The sequence below is a fragment of the Dasypus novemcinctus genome, chromosome 19 (genome assembly GCF_030445035.2).
Source record: "Dasypus novemcinctus isolate mDasNov1 chromosome 19, mDasNov1.1.hap2, whole genome shotgun sequence".
NCBI classification, from domain to species: domain Eukaryota; kingdom Metazoa; phylum Chordata; class Mammalia; order Cingulata; family Dasypodidae; genus Dasypus; species Dasypus novemcinctus.
In genome coordinates this window covers 9,172,776-9,197,455 of record NC_080691.1, presented here as the reverse complement: position 1 = coordinate 9,197,455, position 24,680 = coordinate 9,172,776, and the positions used below count along the sequence as shown (strand labels likewise).

At 53.0% G+C, this 24,680-nt stretch overlaps 1 protein-coding gene across 2 annotated transcripts in view; it reads left to right on the top strand.

Annotated features, from left to right (window-relative positions):
* GLT1D1 (glycosyltransferase 1 domain containing 1) overlaps positions 1 to 24,680 on the top strand; it is a 120,877-nt gene that overhangs the window by 82,109 nt on the left and 14,088 nt on the right. For both annotated transcript variants that reach the window (XM_058281215.2, XM_058281214.2), the window contains exons 9-11: positions 1,731 to 1,774; positions 3,000 to 3,120; positions 8,596 to 8,694. In XM_058281215.2, coding sequence (XP_058137198.1) covers positions 1,731 to 1,774; positions 3,000 to 3,120; positions 8,596 to 8,694 — 264 coding nt within the window. The remainder of the gene's footprint in view (positions 1 to 1,730; positions 1,775 to 2,999; positions 3,121 to 8,595; positions 8,695 to 24,680) is intronic.

Genomic DNA, 24,680 nt, shown 5'->3' with positions numbered 1-24,680 from the left:
TTCTCTCATAACCTGTAAGAAAAGTTCCACAGCAATGTAAAGTGTGGTGGAGGGGTCATGTATGGAATTCTGCACATTACGCAGATTGTTTTGTGAGCTCACAACTTCTCTAATAAAAGAAATAATAATACTAATAAGTGTTGAAAAACAGTTGGCCTTCCTCAGGGGGTAAGAAGTATTGGCATGGGAGTCCGGCTTGAAAACATTTCCATTAATCTTTGCATTCACGCTGCAGACATCTGCCGGGCAGGGGCTGCAGGGGGACAAAACAGCCCCTGCCCCGGGAACGTGCTCCCTCCACCCTCCAAGGTGAAACAGAAGTAGAATCAGCCTCGGGATCGTGGCTGTGACTAGTTAAGAGGTTGCACCCAGGCTTGAGTCAACCTTCACATAGCACAGTACGCTGTAAAATTCACCCTTTTAAAAGATACAGTTCAGTGGATTTTAGTATATTCGAAAGTGATGTAACCATCGCCATCACCAGGACCTTCTCATACCCCGAAATGAAACCCTGTGTCCTTAGCGGGTGCCCCCCGCCCCTCCCTCCAGCCCGCAGTCACTGGACCCTCTCACCTCTGTAAACCCACCTGTTCAGTACATTTTTGTAGATAGACTCACATAGCACGTGGCCTTCTGTGCGGGCTTCTTGGCTCAGCGTCCCATTTTCAAGCCCCACCCTTCAGGACATCGTTTGTATTTACGGGATTAGTAATCCGTCGGTGGGTCCGTCTCAGCCCTTCATCCACGCAAACGTCAGTAAACGTGCGCTTCGCTGGTAGACCGTGTTTGCAGAAAACCTCTCTGCTCAAGGTAACCTTTTAGTTTGGTCAGATCCTTTGTCTTAGATCTTGTGATGAGGATTTTGTGATGAAATCCACCTGCCATCGTGAGTTGAAGACAACCTTTCTCTGCAATGTTGTGTCGTTGTCAGGCTTTCCCCGTGCCCACGAAGGGCCTCTGATTTGGGACCTTAGGTGGGCCAAGGGCCCCTGCCCCACTGCACCACTCACTGGGCTCTTATCTTACGGGTCAGACAGGAGAATGCATTCTCTTGGGAACGTTCTCTCTTCCTTATTATTATTGTTATTAGTAACTGTACCTATTATTGTTTATTACTAGTAGTAGTATTGTAACAGTACTTACTATTCCTTATCATTAGTAGTAATAGTACTTATCATTCCTTGTTAGTAGCATCAGTAATAGTACTCATTCCTTATTACTAGCATTAGTACTTGTTATTCCTTATTATTATTAGCATTAGTAATAGTGCTCATTATTTATTATTGTTTGCATTAGTGATAGTACTTAATCTTCCTTATTAGTAGCAGTAGTATTAGTACTCATTATTCCTTATTACTAGCATTAGTGGTACTCGTATTCCTTATTATTGTTAGTAGCATTAGTGATAGTACTTAATCTTCCTTATTAGCAGTGATAGTACTAATTATTCCTTATTGTTAGTAGCATTGGTAATGTACTCATTATTTATTACTGTTAGTAGCGTTAGCATTAGTACTCACTTTTCCTTCTTACTGCTAGTAGCATTAGTGATAGTACTCATTGTGCCTTAGTAGGAGCAGTAGCACTAGTGGCAGCGCTTAGCCAGCTCTGGGGCCTCGGTCCCTACCTGATTTCGCTTTTTCCCATCTGCTCCGCCGTGCGCGCCGTAAGCCCCTGGAGACTGGGACTCGTCCGGGCTCTCCCTAACGTGCGTGTCTGTTTCTCTGCAGGTCGATCCAGTGTTTACAAGGGAAGTGAAGGCCAAGGTGGGCAGGTAAGAGCAGGCGATGAGCAGCCAGTGTGGGCAGGACGCCGGCGGCCAGGGGACCTCCGGTGCCCGCTGTGCGACCCCCGCCAGCCCCGGGGCTGTCGCTTGGTGGCACAGGCCCAGGGTCATCTCGGGGACCCCCGAGAGGCCAGCGCAGCCCTGCCCCTGTGGGCCGGCGCCCGGGGACGCCCACCACGTTGAGACAACGGTTCTCACTGATGACGCTGGCTGAGTGAGGAGGACGACGCACACGGCGCGCCCCGTGCCCTGCTGGGACTCAGCGCGGCCCTCTGGGTGCCCCTCGTCAGCGTCGGTTGTACGTGGCATTTGGTGGTGACGGAGACCTGGGAACACAGGCTGCCCATAAGGAAATCTGGAGGAAGCTGGTCCAGGACTGGAGAGCCCACTAGATGTGTTCTTTCCTTCCGTCCATCCGTTCCGTCCTTAGCCTTGGCCCCCGCCTAAGGCAGCGAGTCCCTGTAGAAACCCAGCCTTCGCATTCTGTGCTTCAAGTGGAGAATGGAAAGGATGCGGCCAGGCGGGGCCAGCCTCTCCAAAGTGGCCGCCTCGCCCCACCCCCCAGGATCCCACCATCACCTCGTTGCTCAACCCCGCAGCAAAGGCGCTTGGGAAGTACCGATGCCTGCCCCAGAGTGTACCAGGGAGCTTTCCATCGACCGTAGGTGCCAGTGCATGTCCATAGGAGGTGACCACTTATCCAAAAGGACACGTATCACTGTGACAGTGGCTGCAAGGGGTGGGGCGGGGGGCCGAGACGGGGAAGTGGATCGGAGGGCAGTGCAGATTTGTACCGTCAGATGGAAAAAGCAAGGCAAAACCCAGAGTGCAGGACGTCATCAACTCTGCGTGGTGGGCACAGGGCCACCTGCCATGTTAATTTTATTATTTCTCTTAGTATTAAAACAAAAAATTGAGAAAAGGCTGGAGGACTGTTTTCTCAATCACCCAGATAAAACAGGAAGAACCTTATTTCTGAAGCATCCGAAGTTCGAGATGCAGGGTCTCCTGTGTCGTGCACATTCAGAAGGAACAAAAGGTGCCAGCAGGTCCTCAGGGACACGGAGTGCGGCCGCTTCTCCCCCCAGATGGTTTTCTTTGTGGAGCCCTTTATCAGTAATGCTCCCTCTCTCATGCGCTTCTGTCCAGAGCTGTCATCTGTCCTTCCCAGCTCTGGGCCCAGGCGCTGCTCATGGGTCCGTGTTGTCCCCAGGTCCGCTGGGGTGCGGCTGAGGGCAGAGATGCCTCGAGGAGACCTCCACGCCGCGGTGAAGAGCTGCTTCGCGGTGGTGAACAGCTCCGTTTCCGAAGGCATGTCCGCTGCGATTCTGGAGGTAATTCTGTAACTCGAGTTCGAGGGTGGGGCTTTGTCCATCCCCCGTTTTCTAATTTATGGAGCCAAAGTCTGTCCATAAAGTTCTGCCCTTTCCAAAGCTGAGAAAGCAAAGGAGCACTTCCTTTGGAATTTAAAAGGGGTTTTTAAGATACATCTGGGACTTAAAAAGATCACTTAATTTTTGACTGCTACTTCTTGCCAACGCCAAGATAAATAAAACTAGGGATGGCATTGCCCCCTGGCCTGCAAATTATCTTTGCTGGAAGTCAGCAGATGTTACGAAAGGGTGAGGCAGGAAGTGGGGTTCAGGTGGGTTTTTCAAGACCACCCCTTTTTCTTCATCCCTCTTTTCAGTATGTTCTGGAATCCGGGGATTTAGGTGAGAAGGAAGCTCGGTCACCTGTGCGTGGTGGGGATGGGGTTAAATGGTGCAGAATTGGTGAAAAGGTTGTCCGTGAGTCTCCGGGGTGGGTGTAGCCCCTTCTTCCCGACGCAGCTCTAGAGAACCGCTCAGGTCCTGGCACACACACGTGCAGCCGCTCCGAGTCACGTGGCTCCCGGGAGAGGCCGGCGGCCACGCTGGATGGACCGGCCACCCCTGGCAGCCCTCTGCAGCGACGCCCGCAGCGTCCCTGCTCCTCACTGGGGGCATTCTACGGACCTCATGGCCCACGGCTTCCTGCACGTGGCCACCACGGGAGGAGTCTCCTTCCTCTTTTTAGTCCTCAGTTCTTCAGGCAGGATTTCTGCGGAAGCGCAATTGAAGCACAGAGCAGACGCAGCCGGCACCTGTCAGAGCCAGCAGCCCCTGCCACCCCGGACTGGGTCTTCACGTCGTGCAAACACACAGCACAGCACCCACGATGCGGTGTGGACCTCAGCCCTGCACACAGTGGGATGTGCACTGCACACAGTAGGTAGGCACGGTGCCGACGTGCGCAGCACACAGTAGGCACTCGCGGTGCCGACGCACGCTGCACACAGTAGGTAGGCACAGTGCCGACGTGCATGGCACACAGTAGGCACGGTGCCCACATGCCCAGAGCTCGAGCCCCTGCTCCCTGCCCTTTGCCACAGCTTTCCCATTTTCTCTCACTACATGGATTTCTTATTCCAGCGTCCACAGAGACTGAGGCTTTTGTTTTGTCAGGGATAATCGTCATGTCTATTTATTCCTTTGGACACCAGTTGACTTTTCTAAATTTACTGGTGGACAGTACAATTTGTGAACCACAATGCTCCATGATCCGGAGAGTACTGTGGATAATCGGAGCAAGAAAAGAAATAACCGCCCTCCCTAAAAGTAAGAAGTGACTGCCAGCCGGTCTCCTCTTGTCTTGTGCTGTGCGGCCGCGAAACAAAGCTGCCCGCGGCCCACCCGCGCCCGTACCCGGCGTGGGCGTGCTTTTCCGGCCTGCGGAGGCTCCTGCGCGGGTGTTCTCCCGCGGACACCCCGAGTCAGCCGTGCTTTCTGCTTGGTGCCCTCCGTCTCCACCGGGCTGTGAAGTCGGCTCCTGGCCGAGTCCACGTGCCTTTTATTCTTCATATTAGCTTTAAAAATGGACACGCTCGCTGTTCCAGGATTTGAATGGTTGCCGAATTGCTCCTTTGTATGCAAATATTTTTCCATCTTTTAAAGAAAAGGTCGGGTGGGATTCAGGCGATGACTTTATAACTAGCACACACAGCATTTCACTGCAGATGAATTGCTGTCAAGCCTCCTTTACTTCAAAGGGAAGGCAGCTGTTGGCAATTCTGACTGCCTTAAAACGTTGATGTTGTGTTCCTTTTTAAAACTCCAAAATAACCTCTGCACTAATGAAACTGATTTTGAATGAAACTGATTTTGGAGGAGTGGTAAGGGTGCATTTCATTAGAATCAATTCAGATACCCAAAGTGCTTAATCGTAGAATAAAGGCATATCACTTTGGGAGGAAGTCATCTTTTGACCTTTCGGAATTAGCTATGTTTTCTCACGATAGCATATACAGTTCCCAAATGCTCAGACACATCTTTTCACTGATGAGCCCCCAAATCCAGCCTTGGCCAGATGCACGGGCAGTAGGGTGGCCTTTCCTAAAATTAAGCCATGTCGTTTCGAGTTTGGGCTCATTGTGGAGTTGCATCTTGGACAGGATTAAGTTAAAAGAGCCTGAATGCTTTTTTCTTATCCCAGTTTTCCTCTTTAGGTGCCTCCCTACCACACCTACCCTTCCAGGTCAAAGTCCCCACTTTCTAGGGCACAACAGGCCCTATTCTAAAGCAAAGAGCAACCAGAGGCTAATCCTTGGCCTCTTAGCTTCCGGGGCCCAGGCCGCAGTGGTTCGAGAGCCTGAAGGACTTTTCAAGGACAGTGTGATGATGTCATCTGGCTCTCGGGCTCACTTGAATTTCCAAGTGGGTGGTGGTGGCAGTGCGGTAACCTCAAGATGTCACAGTACGGAGGGTGCCACCGACAGTCAGCTGTGGGAGCCGGCACTGCAGAGAAGTGAAATAATCTCCAAGGTGCTGATCGCCCTTTGCATCCAGCTGCATCCCAAATGCCGCCGCCATCCTCCTGGGAACAGCTGCCCCCTGAGTCCGCTGTGTGTGTATGTCGCTGGTAAATTCAGACCAACCACTCCGCTGTGCCACCAGTGTTGGTCATTCCCCGTGACATGGTGTCAGTGAAATGCAAGTGCGTGTGCCAGAAGCCCTGGGCCGTGGCTGTTCCTGGAGAGGGGCCTGAAGATGGGGCTGCCAGTCCGGGTTTGGCTGCACTGGTTTTGGGGTGGGGGCTGCGGCAGCTGCGTGGCTAGGACAGCTCTGCGGCCCCCCACGGGACCCTCCTCAGTCCTGCCGAAACTGGTGCGCGTGCCGTGGGGGGTTGAGGCCGGGGCCTTCCCGTTAGCTGGCGCGCTCCCAGGGGGACGAAGGAGATGAGGCTAGCGGGTGTGACACGCCGGGCTCTGTGGCCCGCATGTGGGCTGCTCCCCTCCGCATCCAGGCTCGCTCGCTCTCGCCGCCCCTGAGGCTGATAGCAGACGGTCTTTTGTGATGAAAGCGCTCCTCTCCGTGCGCCGCCTGGCACGAGACGCTGCCAGTCCCGGCTGGCGTCAGGACCGACCTCGCAAGGTTGTCCATTCCGGGGGTGCCTTTGTTCTTCAGGCCGGGCCTTGCCTAAAGACGTGCAGCGTCTGCTGAGAACGAGCTCGAAGGTTTGCTCGAAGGGAAGGTGACGAAGGACTTACAGAAATAAAGGATAAAGAGAAACACGAGAGACGAACCAAGGATGGAACCAGGGCCTCGTGGCTTCTGGAGCCGAGAGCCTCCACCCTCGTTTCCACATCGCATTTTTGGGAAACTACTGAGCAGCCGTTTGCTATTAGAACTGCAACATCATCTATAATAGGGAACAACTGCAACATCTAACAACTGCAACATCTACAATAGAACAGGTGTAACATTTACAATAAAGAACCAGGTAAGCCAGTTTCCCACAACAGGTGTCTGCTTGTTTTAGGAGGTGACACCGCTCGTCGTTCTCTATAAATGCCTGGCTGTTGGCTCTAGTCCAGATGCCGCTCCCTCCACGTCCCCCTGCCCTGCTTTTGCAGGGGTGTCCGCATCGTACTGCGTCTTTTCTACCCATCCGCAGGCTCCGGGAAGCGAAGAATCAGGTTTTCTGCCACCTAGAATGCTCAGTGCCGCAGAGAAGCCATGGCTATTGATAGGTGAACATACTAATTCTCTCGTCCAGTGGAAACGCCCTGACTGCCTGATGGGAGCCGGGCGCTGTGTACTCTCTGGAGGCTCCGCCGTGGACACGTGGCACGGTCCTTGTTCCCGTGGGGACAGGCAGGAGGCAAGCAAACCAAAGTGCTGACGGAGCGTTTCCAGCAGGGCTGAGTGCTCCCAAGAAAGGATGCGGCGTGATGCAGGAGTGCCAGGGTGGCTGGGAAGAGGAGCAGGGAGCCGGCCAGCTCTGCGAGGTGCGGTGCTGGTAGCCGGGTGGCAGGTGGAAGCCAGAGCTGGCCACGGAGCAGCGCCCTGCTGCCTTCTTAGCTAGCTTCCCTGGCCTTTGGTCCTGCAGGACACACTGTTTGCAAAGAAGGGAACTTGTCTTTAATGTTTTGTTTTGTTAAATAATTAATTATTAGAGGATTTGTACGATACAGGAAAATTACGCCAATAATAGTTTCTGTAGCCCCTCCGCTCACGCCCCCCAGCTTTCCTGGCTATTAACACTTTGCCTCAGTGGAGAACCTGTGCTGCAACTGATGAAACATTATTAGTACACGGTTAATTCTAGTCCACAGTTTGAGGATAGTGTTGTACAGTCCTATGGTTTTCTAAAAAAATGTCCTACGGTTTTCTAAAAAACCTATATTCTAGTTACACACATACAACCTAAATTTTCCCTTTTGATCACATTCATATCTATAACTCAGTGGTCAGTTATGCTTACAATGCTGTTCCCGTCAGCACCATCCATTTCCAGAGTTTTCCCATCACCCCACACAGAAGCTCTGTCCCCAGTAAGTATTAACCCCCTACGCCCTCCTCCACCACAGCCCCGCTAACCTGTATTCTAGTTTCTGACTCTGTGAATTTGCTTTCTTCTAATTAAGTCACATCAATGAGCTCATACACTATTTGTCCTTTCGTGTCTGATTTATTTCACTCGACACGATGCCTTCAGAACTCCGTTCCTTTTCACGGCTACGTAATACTCCCTGGTGCGTCTACCCCCTTTTTCTCACCATTCCTCGGCTGACGGATGCCCGGGCTGCTCCCATCTTCCAGTAACTGATAATGCTGCTGTGAGCACTGCCAAAGGAGCCTCAGGAGTCAAAGTGAGAGGCTGAAGGTCCTTGGCCGAGATGGGCTAACTGCCCTCTAGACCGGCACCCACAGGAAGATGCTGCTTACCGCGCGGGCACATCGTGCTTTGGGTCGCCTCTCCATGGGCTCATGGCTGGTGGGCGCCACATGCTGGCCCGAGACCTTTGGGAACGGAACGGCTGCCGCGTGGATGATTAGACCCAGGGGTCGCGTTTCCCCTTCCTTCTGTTTGCGCTGGGGAAGCCCGTTGGGGCCTCGAAGGGTTCCAGCTGCTTGTGACGGGGGAAAATTACGTGCCAGGGAAAGTAAAGGAGCTAATTAAAAACGTAGACCCCAAACTGCCCGTGGGTAAGTATCCAATGAACATTTGGCAAGAGGGGGTTGCTTTGTAACACTGCGGCGATTATATCAGACAATCTATGACAGTGTGTGGCTTTTCAGAACTTCTGATTACAGCAGGCGATTCAGATCTAGAAGGGTTTTGAAAACGTGGTGTTCAGAGTGGGCTATTATTTTGGCAAGCCGTATTGTCTGTGAGGTGCCAGAGGTCCAGGTAACAGAAGTTACTTGCCCGAAAATTGGCTCAGCTCGCACAGCAGCTCTGCCCACGGCTGCCCACCTGACTTCTCTCCTTTTTATGTCCTTTAGGCAATGGATTTAGAAGTTCCCGTGTTGGCAAGGAATATTCCTGGAAATGCTGCTGTGGTGAGACACGGAGCTACGGGCTTATTGTTTTCAGATCCTCAGGTACAGAAATGTTATTTTCCTTTGTTCAACTTGTCTAATTTCCAGTGGCATTTAATTAAGAGTCTGCGATTCGCTTGCCTGTTTGGTCGAATTCCTGCTATGGGCTGGAGGTTCCCTGTTGCAGGCACCGCTGTCTGCGCTATCTCGGGGGCAGCGGACTAGCCGTGCAGCCGGGAGAGACCGAGGCATCCCGTGGCAGGCGAGCCCTCCCCACTCTGATGAGGAGCGTGGCCTCGGGACAGCCCCTTCCCCTCTTGGAATCCTGATCCCTAAAACACGCATGCCCAAGGAGCCTCGTATTTGCAGGGCAGCTCCTAGTTTTCAGAAGACTCCCCCATTTGGGACCACTCGGGATCTACAGACAGGCAGGGCCCTAGTGCATATGACGAGATGCTCGGACGCACCTAAAGGAAAACGACAACTTGTCTAATCGGAACGGCCAGGCCCGTCCGGGGCCAGTGGAGCGTGCCTGAGTTCTGTCTCTGGGGCTAGTGAGGTGGGCTCCGGGGTTGCCGCCCAGAGGCAGGGTCCAGTGGTCGCCGGCCGCCATCGAGAGGGAGGCCGGCGGGAAACAAAAACCCGAGGCCGGCCTGCGTCCTTCAGGAGTCAGAGTCACTCCCAGTCATCTTCACTAACGCACGCGCGTTCAGAAGTAGCAGGATCTGTATTTGAATTCTAGGGTCAATGCAAGGATCGGAAAATGCGGTGTTCGTACTTCCTCTAGCAGGTGCTTCCCTTCCTTTCCTCTTAACGCTGGGTCACCTGCGATCACGAACAAAGCCCGGCGCAGGCAAGACGGAGCGCGGCTGCCCTGGGGTGGGCGGCCGCAGCAGCGGGCCCCGCAGTCCCGGACGCTGCACTGGTGAGCTCGGGAGGCAGACCTGGCCGCAGAGAGGAGTCTAGGGTGACGCTCGCTGACCAAAGCCTCGGTCCAGCTCACGCCTGTCCTTTGGGCGGTCACACCTACCAGACGCCAAATAATCTCTCTCGGGAGGCTTACTGCGGCCCGTCCAGCCTCCAGGCGAAGGCGCACGCTTACTTCCGCGTCTCTTGAAACCGACTGTCACCAAGCTTTAGGCCAGAGAATACTGTCTCCATTCTGGTAAAGTGACTTCTTTTTCATCTTCCCAAATATCAGGGCTCTTTCTTTCATAGCTCCATTTCGGAGCGGGAAGCAAGTGTTCTAAGTTGATCAATGTCTGAGTGGTGATCATTTGTAAATGGGTGTTTTAGGCTGAACAGAGGGAACGAAGCAGCTTGGCTACCCTGATTTTGTAAAGCTTCTTGTGAGATGTTCCTTTTAATATTTGCAAGTGCCTGTCACATCCCCAGTACCTTCTAGTGATTTCTGCCAGTTACAGGCCGAGCGTGAGCCGGCGGGCGTCCTCCCACAGCGCTCAAAGGTTAAGCTGCAGGCTTTATTTTGATTCTAACAATTTAAAGTTACTTTTACAAAGAATTGAAAAAAAAAAACCCAAAAAACAAAACACCGGAATTCTAGGTTTCATGTGGGATAGGCTGCTTTTCTCTTTTTTTAATACACTTCGTAGAAGTGTGCTAGACACGGATGTCTCGCTCCTTTTGTTTTCTTGTCCTTATGTCTTGAACAGACTTTACCTAGCACAGGGTAGAAAAACCAATGGCATTTTAAAGACATCAGGAACAGTGGTTATTTTCATCTAAACCAAGAAACAGACGGAATTAACCAGTGGTCCGTTGCCAGTTTTCGTAATAAGACTCGAATATGTACGCGTCTATCAGAACCCTCAGTTCCTCTCCTAAGAAGGGACTTCGTGCCAGAGCACAGCCTTGTGAAGTTCATTTATATCTTTTTCCCTGTAAGTCCTGTGCACATCCGCGCTGAGCCTGGGGTTTCTGCTGTCGTTTTATTCCCCAGCTGAGTTGATCAAGAGTCCTGATTCCGAAAGATGAAGGTCCAGTTGTCCACCTTGTCAGACAGTACGATTCATTACCCAGTTTTCTAAACGGAAACAAACCTCATGCGCGTCCTGCGTTAGCCGTGCGATGATGGCTAAAGGCTTCCCTTACCCTTTGTTTCGTGAACCTTTTGTGAAAGCCAATCGACCAAAGGCGCAGACTGTGGCTCTTGTCCCGGAAGCGCGGGGCTGCTCGGGCTGTCTCCGCGGCGGACCCTTCCGGACGCCGCCTGCACTTCCTGCCCACAGAGGGCAGGCCCTTGGCCCTGGTGGCCAGGGCCACCGCCGTGCTCGGGAGGGCGGCTCGGCCCGTCCGTGTCGGGGGTCTCAGGGCAGCCCCCTACGAAGGTGCGCGACTCACCGAGAAGGTGAGGGCCGAGGGCTCCGCAGCGGCTGCGCTGACGCTCTGCTTGGCCTGCAAAGCGGAAGCAGGTGCCAGGTGGATGGAAGCGTGGTGGTGGCCGCACAGTGGGGTCGGGGAGGGACAAGTAGGCGCCGGGAGAAGGCGCCAGGGGCCCGCCCGGAGGGCCGCGGCTCCCGGAGGAGGCCCGGCGCGGAAGGAGCAGCCCGGAGCGCCGCTGCAGCCGCCACCAGGGCTGCGGGCAGTTAGAGCCCAGTTAGAGCCGCTGGAAGAGTGGCTGGACATCCTGACTTTCACTGGGCGTTACCAATTTACCAGCGCTGGTGACAGTCACCTCTTAAATCGGTGTTCCAAACACCCCGTGGGTCCTGCGCGTGGCTCTGGGGTGGCTGCAGGCTGCGGGCTCTGCTCTGGATCAGGGAGCGCCGTTCCCTGCCGGGGATGGGAAGTGGCCCCGCGGGGTCGGTGCCTACCAGGGAGGTCGGCAGGCTGGGCCCAGTGTGGGTCAGGCCTCCTCCCTGCTCTGGACAAAGAGGAGTTTCGCCGGCCTGCACATTTTCCTGTGATGGTCACGGGTTCCAGGGCCTTGAATGCCAGGACATGGACACGATGGGACAAGAGAGGGGCTCGCCTCTAGGAGAAAACAAACGCTTATTGCTTTCTGCCAGGGCCAGGCACTTTAAGCAGAGAACAGCTGCTGATTCCTGCTGGTATCAGCCCCGGAGCTGGGGAACGAGCGGAAACAGGACAGTCCAAGGCCCCACGGAGGGCAGAGCCGGGGGACAGCACAGCTGATACCACAGCAGAGGACAGGTGACGGCACAGGATGGGTGACACACGGCACGGGTTAGGTGACATGGCATGGCGTATATCAGCACATATATATACAGCACAGGATATGTGACGGCACAGCATATATGACACATGGCACAATATATATCATGGCACAGGATATGTGACAGCATAGGATATGTGATGTACAGCATGTATCACGACACGGCATTTATCATATCTTAAGATATGTGACGTACAGCATTTATCATGGCACAGCATTTATCACGGCGCAGCTTTTATCATAGCACAGCATGTATCATGGCACAGCAAATATCACAGCACAGCATATATCACAGCATATATCATAGCACAGTATTTATCACAGCTCAGCATATATCATGGCATAGGATATGTAACGGCACAGTATATATCACAGCACAGCATGTATCACAGGACAGCAAAAATCACAGCATGGGATATGTGACAGCTCAGCATTTATCACAGCACAGCATTTATCATGGCACAGCATATATCACAGCACAGCATTTATTACAGCACAGCATATAACATGGCACAGCATTTATCACAGCACAGCTTATGTATCTACATAACATGTATCTTGGCCTGGTAGATGTCATATCAGAGCATATGTCATCACATAGAGTATATTAGCACAGTCTTTATCACGGCAGAACATTTATCATGGCATAGCAGTTGTAACAACATAGTGTATATCATGGCATAGCATCCCTCAGCACAGCGTTTTCCACAGACGCATCTATCACGGTACTACCTATATCATAACAGCATCTATCACAGTAGAGCATTTATCCAGGCATCACATTGATCAAGTCATGGGATGTATCCCAGCATAGCTTACACCCTAGCATAGCATATGCCATGGCATATGTTAACATAGCGTACATAATGATATAGCATATATCAACATAGCACTTATCACATAATAGAGCATATTATGGCATAGCATATGTCATGACACTGTATATACTACAACAAAATATAGATCCCAGCATAGCATATGTCACGGAATTGGATATATCCTGGCATAGCATATGTAACAGCAAATAATATATCATGGCATAGTATCTATGCTGCCATAGATGTATCAGCATAGCATATATCATGTCATAGCACATATCATGGCATATTGTTTATCACGGCATAGCACATATCATGGCAATGCATATATCTTGGCATACCGTATATCACTGCAATGTATATATAATGGTATAAACATATCACACCATAGCATTTATCACAGCATAGTATATGTAACGGCATAGCGCATGCTTATTTAGCGTAGTATTTGTTATGGCATATCATATATCCCCAGATAGCATATAACAACATAGCTGGTATTCCGGCATAGCATGTATCCTGACTTAGCATGTATCACAGCATAGCATATATCTCAGTCTGGTACATACCACATCATAACATATGTCCCTGTAAAGAATATATGAGCATAGCATATATCACCAGAGGGCATTTATCATGGCATAGCATTTATTGGGGAAAACATGTACCTCAGCACAGCATCTGTCAACATAGCATACATCCTTTCATACACATATCATTGCATAGTATATATCAGCATAGAATATATCACATCATAGTATATATCCCAACTTAGTATATATCATATCAAGCAAATGTCACAGCATAGAATTTATGAGTATAGCGTATACCATGGGAGGCATTTATCATGTCATATTGTATATCAAGCACATATAATGGCATAGCATGTGTCCAGCATTGCGTATATTAGCATAGCATATATCATGGCACAATGTATCTGCAGGGCATATTACACAGCATAGCGTATGTCAAGCCATAGCAAATATCAGCATAGCATATACCACAGCAGGGCATATATCCTAGCCTAGCATTTGTCATGGTATAGACTATATCAGCATCACATATATCGTGGCAGAACATTTATCATGACATAGCATATATAGCCAACATAACATATGTTACAGTATAGCATATCTCCCGGTATAGCTTTTACCCCAGTTTAGCATATGCGACATCCAGCAAATATCATAGTATAGAATTTATGAGCATAGCCTATATCACGTGAGGGCATTTGTCATGGCATAAAATATGTCACAGCACAGCTTGTATCAGCATAGCATACAAATGGCATAGCATGTATCAGCAGAGCATTGATTGTTATAGCATTTTCCATGGCACAGCATATCATGTCATTGCATGTTTCAGAGTATAGCATTTGTCACTCATAACATACCTTGGCCTAGCTGATATAATTTCTTAGCATTTGTCATGGTCTAGAATATATCAGCAAAGCATATATCACAGCAGAACACTTATCACGACCTAGCAGATATCAGCATAACATGTATCACAGCAAAGCATTTATCAGCATAGTGGTTTCATGGCATAGAATTTTCATGGCATAGCATATATCAAAGCAGAGCATATCTAATGATGTAGCATATAGCACATCATAGCCTATATCCTGAAAAATCAAATATCATGGCATCGCATTCATTTATCAGCATAGTATATATCCCCACATAGCATATATCACAGCACAGCATAAATCAACATAGCATATGTCATGGGTTTTCATATATCAGATCTCTGCATACATCATGGCATAGGATTTATCATGATAGCAAAAATCCCAGCCAAGTACATATATCCATGTAGCATATCCTGGCATAGCATTTATCACCATAGCATATCACAGCATAGCCTCTGTCCTAGCATATCATATAATCTCATAGCCTACTACAGAGCATAGCATATATCACCATAGCATATAGCACTTCATAGCCTCTCTCATACCATATCACAGCATAGCCTCTGTCCTAGCATATCATATCACAGGATAGCCTGTAGCAGAGAATAATGTATATCATCATAGCATATAGCACCCCATAGCCTCTATTCTAGCATATCATATCAGCATAGCATCTATTACAAATAGCCTATATCACAACATAACACATGTCATGGCATAGCTTATATCAGCAGAGAACATGCCATAGTATAGCATATATCATGGTATAGCATAGCATATATCAGAGCATGGGGATGTCAACATAGGATATATCCTGGCTTTGCATATGTCACAGCATTAGCATATATCTACTTAGTGTATATCTCAGCATAGCATATATCTGCATAGCATTTATCACAGCATAGCATTTGTCATGGCATAGCATTCTCACAGCATAGCATATTTATCACCATAGCAAATATCATGGCATTGTATAGATCATGACAGAGCATATATCAGCATCACATATATGACAGCATAGCATATATCATGGCATAATATATATCCTGGCATAGCATATGTCATGGCATAGCATAGATCAGTATAGTGTATATCATAATATAGAATATATCACCATATCATTTATCATGGCATATATTTGTCAGAGTATAGCATATATCATGGCATAACATACATCATGGAATAGAATATATCAGCATAGCATATATCCTGGCATAGTGTGTATCTCATCATAGTGTATGTCATAACAGCATAAACCATGGAATGGCATAGTGTGTATCTCATCATAGTGTAAGTCATAACAGCATAAACCATGGAATGGCATATATCACAACATAGTATATATCACGGCATAGCATGTGTATCTGCATAGCATATATCACCTTAGCATATGTCACAACATAGCATATGTTACAGTATTGAACATATGAGCATAGCATATATCATGGCAGGGCATTTATCCCAGCATACTATATATCAGCATAGCATTTATCTGTATAGTATGTATCTTGGTATACCATTTATCACAGCATAGTGTATACCACAGCACAGCATATGTCATGGCATAGCATAAATAATGACTTAGCATACATCACAACATGCCATATATCATAGCATACCATAACAGCATACCAAATATCATGGCATATCATATATCTTGGCATAGCAGATATCACATCACAGCATTGCCTGTATCACAGCATTTCATATATCCCTGCATATTTTTATCCCAGCATATGTCATAGCAATGTATATATCAAAACATAGCATATGTCAGCATAACATATTTCACTGCATAGCCTATATAAATGCATAGCATTTATCACAGCACAACATATATCTTGGCATAGCATCTGTCACATCACAGCATATATCATGGCATGGCATATATAAGCATAGCATTTCTCACAGCCTTGCATTTGTCACAGTTCTGTGCAAGATATTTTCACCTGAACATGATAATCCATGTTAAATAATATAAAATCTATTAATATAAAAATTTAGATATACTCACATTTTTTGTCATACTGAGTCTTTGAAATCAAGTGCATATTTTGTGCATCTTTTACACAACTGGATTTCTGAAATTGGAGATTAAATTTTTGTCAAAATACTTGTCTTCAGACTACATAGAACTTACAGTTGAAATAATAGATTTGCATATTCGACTAGTTCCAAATACACTACAATTTTTTTCAATAATTGAATCAATTACATGTTAACACTGAAATTTAAATCAGTTAAAAGGAAATAAAATTGGCTCAGGGCCGCCATTCAAGTGTTGAGAGGCCAGTGTGGGTGGGGGCTGCTGCTGGGCGGCGGGTGATGGCACAGAGCGTTCCCACCGCCCAGCTCCCTGGCGCCTTATCTCACCTGACCCCCAGCCCCCTGAGGTTGTCACCAAAATGGTCCCGACAGGTGGAGCGACTTGCCCGGGTCCCCTGCATTGGAGGTGGGCACTGCCCGCTCGCCGAATCTGCGGCCCCCTCGCCTGCTCCCTGTTCTCCCCTGCCCCCCACTTTCTCCTCCTCCTCCATCCGCTGCCTTTTCCTCCACCTCCTTCCTTCCCTTTTGTTTTGGGGGTACAGGTGGCCTTCTCCTCGGGAAACAAACATTTAACAGGACAAAAGTTTCTCTGTGCTTCCTGGTCGCATTCTTGAGGAGAATGGCTTTTTCTCAGCACCCTGCTTTGTGTCTCCTGCCCCCAGGACCCAGGCCTGGGCCAGGGCGGGTGGAAGGGGTGGCGCGGAGGCCGCGGAAGCAGGTGCCCGCACTGAGCCGCGCAGGGCTGGCAGGCAGGGCCAGGGCAAGAGCTCCAGCGGGGCTGTGGATGCTGCACACCTGCAGACACTGCACACCTGCAGATGCTGCACACCTGCAGATGCCTCACCTGCAGACAACACACACCTGCAGATGCCTCCCCTGTGGATGCCTCCCCTGCTGACGCCTCCCCTGCTGATGCCTCACCTGCCGACACCTCACCTGTGGATGCCGCACACCTACGGGCCCTGCACACCTGTGGATGCTGCACCTGGCACCTGCGGATGCCTCACACTTGCAGACGCCTCACCTGCAGACGCTGCACACCTGCAGATGTTGCACACCTGCAGATGCCACACACCTGCAGGCGCCTTACCTGCAGAGGCGCACCTGTGCCTGGGCCACGACGTCGATGGCACCTGCCCCCCTCCAGCCCGCATGGGCCTCTTGGGAGAGAGGGGCGGTGTTTCTCCTCATTGTAAACTCTGCGCCCACTGGAGGGTAGAGGGCGCCTTTGCTTTGCTTCTGCGCGTGCCCGCCAACGCCTCCAGGTGGAAATCCATCTAGACGGCGGCTCCGACGCCGCTCCTTAGGGAGCTCGCGGCACCTGGCCGGGCGGCCTCCTGTGCCTGTGGCTGGCCCATCCTAGCCTGGGGCCTTCCGGCCTGGAGGGTCCGAGCCGCAGAAGCCACCGCTTCCGACCTTGTCCCTCCTGTGTGCCTGGAGCCGGTGTCTTCTGGCCACCACGGAGCGGGTCCCCTCTTCCTCGTGGCTGTGGGGTGGCAGCCCAGGGCGTGGCTCCCTGGCGGGTCCCTCCTCCTGGAGACCCGGTGGCAGCTGGGGCCAGGGTCTTCCGTTCACGGAGGTCAGGATGCGGCGCGGTTCCCAACCAAGGCAGCAGGCTGCGTGCGTCGTCTGCAACTTGCTCGAGGCTCTCTGGGCCTAAGCCACCGCGTGGCGCCAGGCGTGGTTCAGGGCTCTTTCCCCGGGCAGGGAGCAGGTGGCCGCGGCCATCCTGCCGCTCGCTGGCTCCCATCCGCTCTGTCTCCAGCCTGGAGGGTGTTCTCTGAAACCCACGTTCTCCTGGCAGGTTCCTGAGCCAGAACCCACACGGGGGACGCTGGGGGGACCTCTTCCCCTTGCTGGGCGTTTAGTCCAAAGTACACAAAGTTCCTTTCGCCGCTCCCTCTCTCCCCTTCCTTATACCTGCGGCTGGAAAAGACATCTCTGTCAACTTTGCGTAGGAACACCTTCTCCACAGTTTCCTCGGGGTCCTTGCAGCGCGGTTGAGGCCCGAGCTGAGTTCCCACCCCCTGGGGGCCCGGGAGAGCAGGCTTTCCCTTGGGGGCCCGGAGCCCAAAGCAAAGCTGCACCCATGGAATAAATTGTGGGGCGATGAGGGTGCAGGTAGGATGGTGTATTGGTCAGCCAATGGGGTGCTGATGCAAAATACCAGAAATCAGTTGGTTTTTATAAAGGGTATTTATTTGGAGTAGGAGCTTACGGATAGCAGGCCATAAAGCATAAGTTCCTTCCCTCACCAAAGTCTATTTCCACGTGTTGGAGCAAGATGGTGCTGACGTCTGCCAGGGCTCAGGCTTCCTGGGCTCCTGCCTTCCAGGGTCTTGCTTCAATCTGGGCACAGGGTTCCTCCCTTCCTGGGCCTGGCTTCTCTTTCCTCTGTGAGCTGACTTCCCGGGCTCCAGCTTAAGGCTTCAGCATCAAACTCCAGCATCAAAACTCCAGTATCAGAAAACCCCCAACTCTGTGCTTTGCCATGCCTTTTATCCACACCCTAATGACGTGGCCCAATCAAAGCCCCGGTCATAACTCAGTCATGCTGAGGTCCAGACCAGTTTACAGACACATCCAGTACCTATTTTTGGAATTCATAACCACATCAAACTGCTCCAGACTGAGCAGCCATCGCAGGGCTTCGGGGCTGGAGCTTGTTTCTTGCTCCCCTGGAGACCACAGCCGGGTCCTGGCCTGGGGACCCCTTGCACGGCCGCTCGGGGGCCTCGGAGGCCTGTGCATTCCCGCGGCAGCAGCTGAGGGGCAGTCGGGCCGGGGGGGCCTGCAGGGCCTGGACGGAGCCCCAGTCCCCGCCCTCCCGCTCCGGGGCCTGGCTCGGCCCTGTGGCCGCTCACAGCGCGAGGGCGGCTGGGAGGGGGCCGGGGTCAGGTGGTGTGCCCCGAAGAGGAGGAGGAGGAGGGTCTGCTGAGGCAGCCGCCGTGCTGCACCTGTCCCCCCACTTTCTCCCCAAGAGCCCGGCTAACTCCATGAAAAAACACGGTGGGCAGCAAGCGCCTGCTGAGCGCTCTCCATGGGTAACTCTGAGTGGTGCACACAATGACATGTGCAACTGTAGCCCCGTTTTCTAGAAGGGAGGTACAGAACAGTTAACTTCCCCAAGACCCCCACTGCTGAAACGAGCCAAGCTCTGCAGCTGTCCTATCGCCTAGCGGTGTAAGTTGAGGTCAACTGACTCTGAGCTCTTTTAAAAATTAGAAATAATTTAAAAAATCTTTATATTGTAAAAACTGTTTTTTACACAAAAATGGAAAACAAAGAATTAAGTTTTAAAATATACATAATCTTGGAATTTGGTGACAAGCTCCTCTTTTTCCACACCTTTTTTCTCAGGACAAATATTCACACAGTGTAATCCTTTTGTAAAAGGTCCATTAGTCCAGGAACTTCCTGTCACTTGGTTGCAGACACGTGCCACACGCTGTTTGCGCAGCTGTCACAGCCACCGACCCCTGCCGCACCTGCTAAGCCCAGCCTTGTTGCTGCTCGTATGGGTGGCAGCACCCATTTGTCCTGTGGCATTTACACAGCACAGGTGGAACGTGCCGGCGCTGTTACGCGAGCAGGGAGGCACAGCCAACGGCCTCGATAACGCGCAGCGGCGGGATTTGCTGTTCTAGAACTCTTGTTTTCTGCCTGCCTCTGGGGAGCTCGCTGCTTTATAAAGGGGACTTCGAGTTCAGGGGCCCCGGGAGCCGGCCAGGGCTCAGGTGGGGAGGTCAGCGTCCTCCCGTCCACCGTAAACCGGACGCGTGTGCTGGCGGTTCACGAGAGCGAGGGCAGGTGCCGTTGGGCCAGGGTGTGGCTTGTAAACGTGCTGGGGTGTGTGGCCCAGGAGCTGCAGCGGGTCACCAGGGGGGGGACCGGGTGCCCCGGCCGGGGGCCTGCACCCCACTCTGCCCCGCCGCGGTGCGCCCCTGGGGAATCTGCTTTCCCTCGGTGGCTGCCGGTCAGCGCCGCGGTCACGGTGTCCCGTGTACAACCAGAACGACCCGACGGCACATTCGCTCACGTGCCCCAGAGAAGTGTCTTCGGGGCCCCTGGCACCCCCACAGCGTCCCCTCCCGTCCTCCTCTCTCCCTCCTTGCGTCCCCCTCCCCCTGCCTGCAGAGCTGACACGGGGCTTCGAGCAGGACCGTGAGAGGCACAGCAGAGTGACCCCTGCCGCGCCCCAGGGCACTCGCAGCCCCCAGGTCTCACGAGACGGGGCGGCGTTTGTCAGGCCTGCTCTGTCCCCCCGCGGAGGCGCAGGGCGTGCAGGACCGAGTGTAATTCTCCGTCCTGCCACTTCACAGCGAGTTACCTTGGCCTCAGGTGAGGGCTGTTACCTGTGTAACGGGGTCATAGTAATTGTCGTCCAGTCCCCCTCTAGCCTGCAGTTCCAAAATCCAAAATGTGCTTGAAGACAGTTTTGCTTTACAGCGAGTTTGGTGCCACAACTCCTTTGACTGCAAACTCTCATCAGAGCTGATGTGAGGTTACCCAGGGGGTGTCACACATTTTTTGTTTGTTTAGGAGGTACCAGGGATCGAACCCAGGACCTCGTGCATGGGAGGCAGGCGCTCAGCCACTGAGCTACATCCGCACCCCAATGAGAGTTGGTTTTTCGTTTGTTTTCAGTAGGTACCGGGGATCGAACCTGCAACCTCGTGCATGGGAGACAGGTGCTCAACTACTGGGCTACACCCACCCCTATCGGTTCAGAAACCCCTGGTTGCTGATCACGAGGTGCCTCCTCAGCCATTGTGGGGGGAGCTGGGAAATGAGGGGCCCGTGAGGCACACATTCGCCCCGAAAGCCCTGAGCCCGGCACATCGCCGGACGTGGGGAGTCAGCCCCGCCCAGTGCTGGCCGCGGTCGGTTCAGAGCTGGCAGGACGTCGCTGCCGCAGGGCCCTGGGCAAGGACGGCTCTCCCTGGCAGGGAGTCGACGTGGGCGTGCCCCTCGAGGCCATCCCCCTGCCTGGCCTCTCCCCACGCGGTGGCCGCCGTCCCACGCACCTCCCCGCTGCTAAGCTCCTCTCCCGTGCCCCAGAGGCGGGGGCCTGCCCGAGGAGACGGGGGGCCCAGGCCCGGGGCGGAGACCCCCATGCCCTGCCCCACCCTGGGGCTGGCGGGACCTGGGGGCCCCCGTCCAGGAGGGACTGGAGTAGGGGCGCTCCAGGCGCTGGTGAGCTCATGGGATGGCAGCCAGTGTCACGGCGGACAGCGCACGGACAGGCCCGGTTCGCGCCCCGGGAAGCGGCCCCAGGGCCGGTGCCACGCGCCATCTCCGCCCCAGGTTTTCCCAGGCCCTTGGCACCTGGGTGTCGTTGGCAGTGCCATTGGCAGGGGAGGGCCGATGGCCCCTCAGACGTTCCTGGAGGGCGGCCCCTCGGCTTGACCTCAATTCCAAGGCTGCGCGAAGACTGGCCCTCCTGAGGAGCCCCTCCTGCTGCCGCGGCTTAAGAGTTAGAAATCTGCGGAAGAATTCGGTGACTGTTGTGTGGTCTCAACTTTCCCCGGGGGACGGGAGCCATCAGGGAATGACTCAAAGGCTCAGTGGGAACTGGGGGTCAAGGTCGCTGAGACCTGTCTGTCGTTTGTGGTGACAGTTTTGAGACACCTTAAAAGGTGACTGCTGGGATGGGGTCACGTGTGAACAAAACGGACAGGCACGGGTGTGCCGTTTTTCTTGCCATTTGAACTTTTCAGTAAAAATCAATCCATGGTCAGAGAAGTTTTGGAAAATAAGGGAGGCACTGCCCAGCATTTCGCAAAGTGGGCTTCTCTCTGTCACCTGGTGCCTCCCCGCCGACCGCATCGGCGTCTCCGGTTGGGGCTTGGTCTCTGTATTTTACAAGCTTGTCAGGGATTGCCGTGGTGAAGGTGGAGCTGAACGCTGCTCAGCGCAAGGCTCCAACCAGGACAGTCCGCCCAGGGCCAGGGCGCTGAGTGGCGGCTACGTGTGTCCGTCTGCCCAGACGCCGACGTCGGCGTCCCCCGTCGATGTGTGGCCGCGTGTGAAGCATCTGGAGAAGCAGCGTTGGGGGTTGGTTAATTTAACGTGCCACGTCTGAAATGCTGAGTTTTTATATGACGGACTTTAGCTGCCCTTGGAAAAATACCACCCGCAGGAGGTGGTCAGGGTTTGATGCTCTTGGAAACCATAACATTTTCAACCGAGCGGCTCCCGCTGTGGTTGGAGAGCTTCCCGTGCCCTGAGATGGTGTCACGAGGAGGACTGCAGCAGGGGCTGAGATTTCCTTGTGCAAAACCGGTCCCCAGTCTCGTCCCAGGACTTTGTGAAGCCTCAGGGAGCTGTGGCCGGTCACCAGGACTCAGGGAGGAAAATTTCCACCAGCCCTTACAGATTGCTTACGAGGAAGAAAACTGAAAATGGTCAACTGCTAATCTAACAACTAAGAGACCAGACCATGCTCTTTTGCATGATTTTTTCCCCTTTAATTTTAGAAATCCAGAACCTGTGTCAGAGTTTGCAAACCTGGGACCTTGGGCTCCATCTGGTCCACAGATATGAGTTTTGTTTCATTTGCAGGGTGCTTAAAAGTTTGAATTACTCGTTGGTATTTAATGTGGAGTGCTTTTACACAAATATCTAGAATTCAGACTCTTCTTGAAAGAAATGAAAGGAATTATGGCAACAAGGATTCACCCCTATTCCCTGGCAGCGGGGCTGGCGCCCGCCGCGTCCCCAGCCCAGGCCCGTGGGCATGTGAGGGCGCGTCCGCTCGTCCCCACAGGGGCCTGCTTTTTGTTTTCGCTTTCTTGAGCGTTGCAATCCCTGCACTTAGTTGCTGCTCGCTCGCGATTGCCTCGTTGAGGAACCTCGGTGCCTTGTGAACTGCTTTCTTGAATGGCAGAGTCGAGTGTGCAGCATGCTCGAACCCCAGTGAGTATCTGACAGTCAGGTTGACCCGTTTTCTGGCAAATCCTGCAGCGGGCGGTTTCAGCAGCTGTCGCGCTCCCGTAGCCCGGGTGAGGCCTGGAGGGGGCTCCTCCTGGGCTCACGGTGCCTCTTTCCGGGTCTGTTCGATGGGATGGGGGATGCCACGGCCGTCACCGCCAGGCCTGCTCCCCGGCGTCGCTGGGGGCCCGGGCTCTGCCTTCCCTGCCTGCGGCTCCGTCCTCATCGGAGCCCACGTGCGGACAGGACGGCTGCCGAGGCGGAGGGGAGCGTCTCTCCTGGTGCCTTCTGGGAATGAGGGACCTTTGCAGACCACGGACCCCGTCTCTGCTCCTGGCGCTGGGACGTGGTTCCCGCCGAGTCCATCACGGGCGAGAAAAGTAGAGCTCGTGCTGGTTTTCAGCCACTGGTGGAGACTCCTCCAGACCCAGCAGCCTCATCAGCGCCCGGCACCTGCGGTCCAGAGTCCAGGTACGGCTCCGCTGGGTTCTCACCTGGCCAAAGCCAGGGTGTCAGCCGGACCCAGTGCCCAGGAGCTCCGGCTCGCGTGGCTGTCGGCAGAATTCAGCTCTCGCGGCGGCTGGATGGAGCCGCCGTCCTCGCCACGCGGCCGCAGCCCGGCAGATGGGCGCCTTCTTCGGGGCCCAGGGGGTTTCTCCCTCCAGCCTGCTGAGACGGGCTCCTGGAGAGCCTCGCCTGCTCGAGGGAGCCACAGCTGTCACCTGTGCCCGGAGCAAGCCCGGGTGTTTCCGGCAGCAGGGAGGAGGAGGCTCACACGGGAAGGACTCACTGGGGCCCCCCAGGGCGTGTCGGCCAGCCCCGGGCAGGGCCTGCCTCCAGGGCTTCTCTCCGCCTGGGCGAGCCCTGGGTGGGAGCATCCGTTACGTACCGCTGTGAAACCGACAGCTTGAGGGCTCAGGACGCTGCGTCCGCACTTGCCGCTGGGCTCCGCGGGTCGGATCTTCTGCCGATCGTGCCTGCGGCCGCAGGGCTCACCCTCGGGCGGCTCGGCTTGGTGGGGTCTGGGCAGGCTGGCACCGCTGCCCGATGCTGGGCCTCTCCATTCACGTGTCTGTCCTCCGCGGGGCGGCTGGCCGGGCTCCGTTACGATGTGGCCGTCGGGACCGGCCCATTGAAGGGGCGGGGGCGCCCCTCTCGCCCGGAGAGCCCGGGGGATGGAGGGCGTGTGTGCCGTGTCTGCAAACAGTTTGCCCCAAAATGCAGGTGCCAGCAGCTGCTTGACGGGGTCCCCCGTCACCCCACCATACTCAGCCTGTTGCTAGAACAGTCTCTATCTGGGCCAGAGGAAAATGATCTCAGACCCTCAGCTCCCGGCTCTTCCTGCTCGTTGTTCTTTCTGCCCTCTCCTAAGCCCTCGTCCAGGGCGCTGTTAGGCCAGCAGCCAGGATTTATTACTCCCTCCCCAGGCTACTGAAGTCCATCTTCTTCTTCAGCCGTCCGTGCAGAAAGAACTCTTTGATTTCCTTTATATAAAAAATGTGGTTTTATCACCACCTATTCTTAGGAACTCTAACACTCAGAATTTTGTTGTAAAATGGTCGTATATTCTGTGGAAATAACGCACAGGGGATGGGAGCAGCCTTTACCCAAAGTCTCTGCATCAGATAAATCCGAGTTATGACCA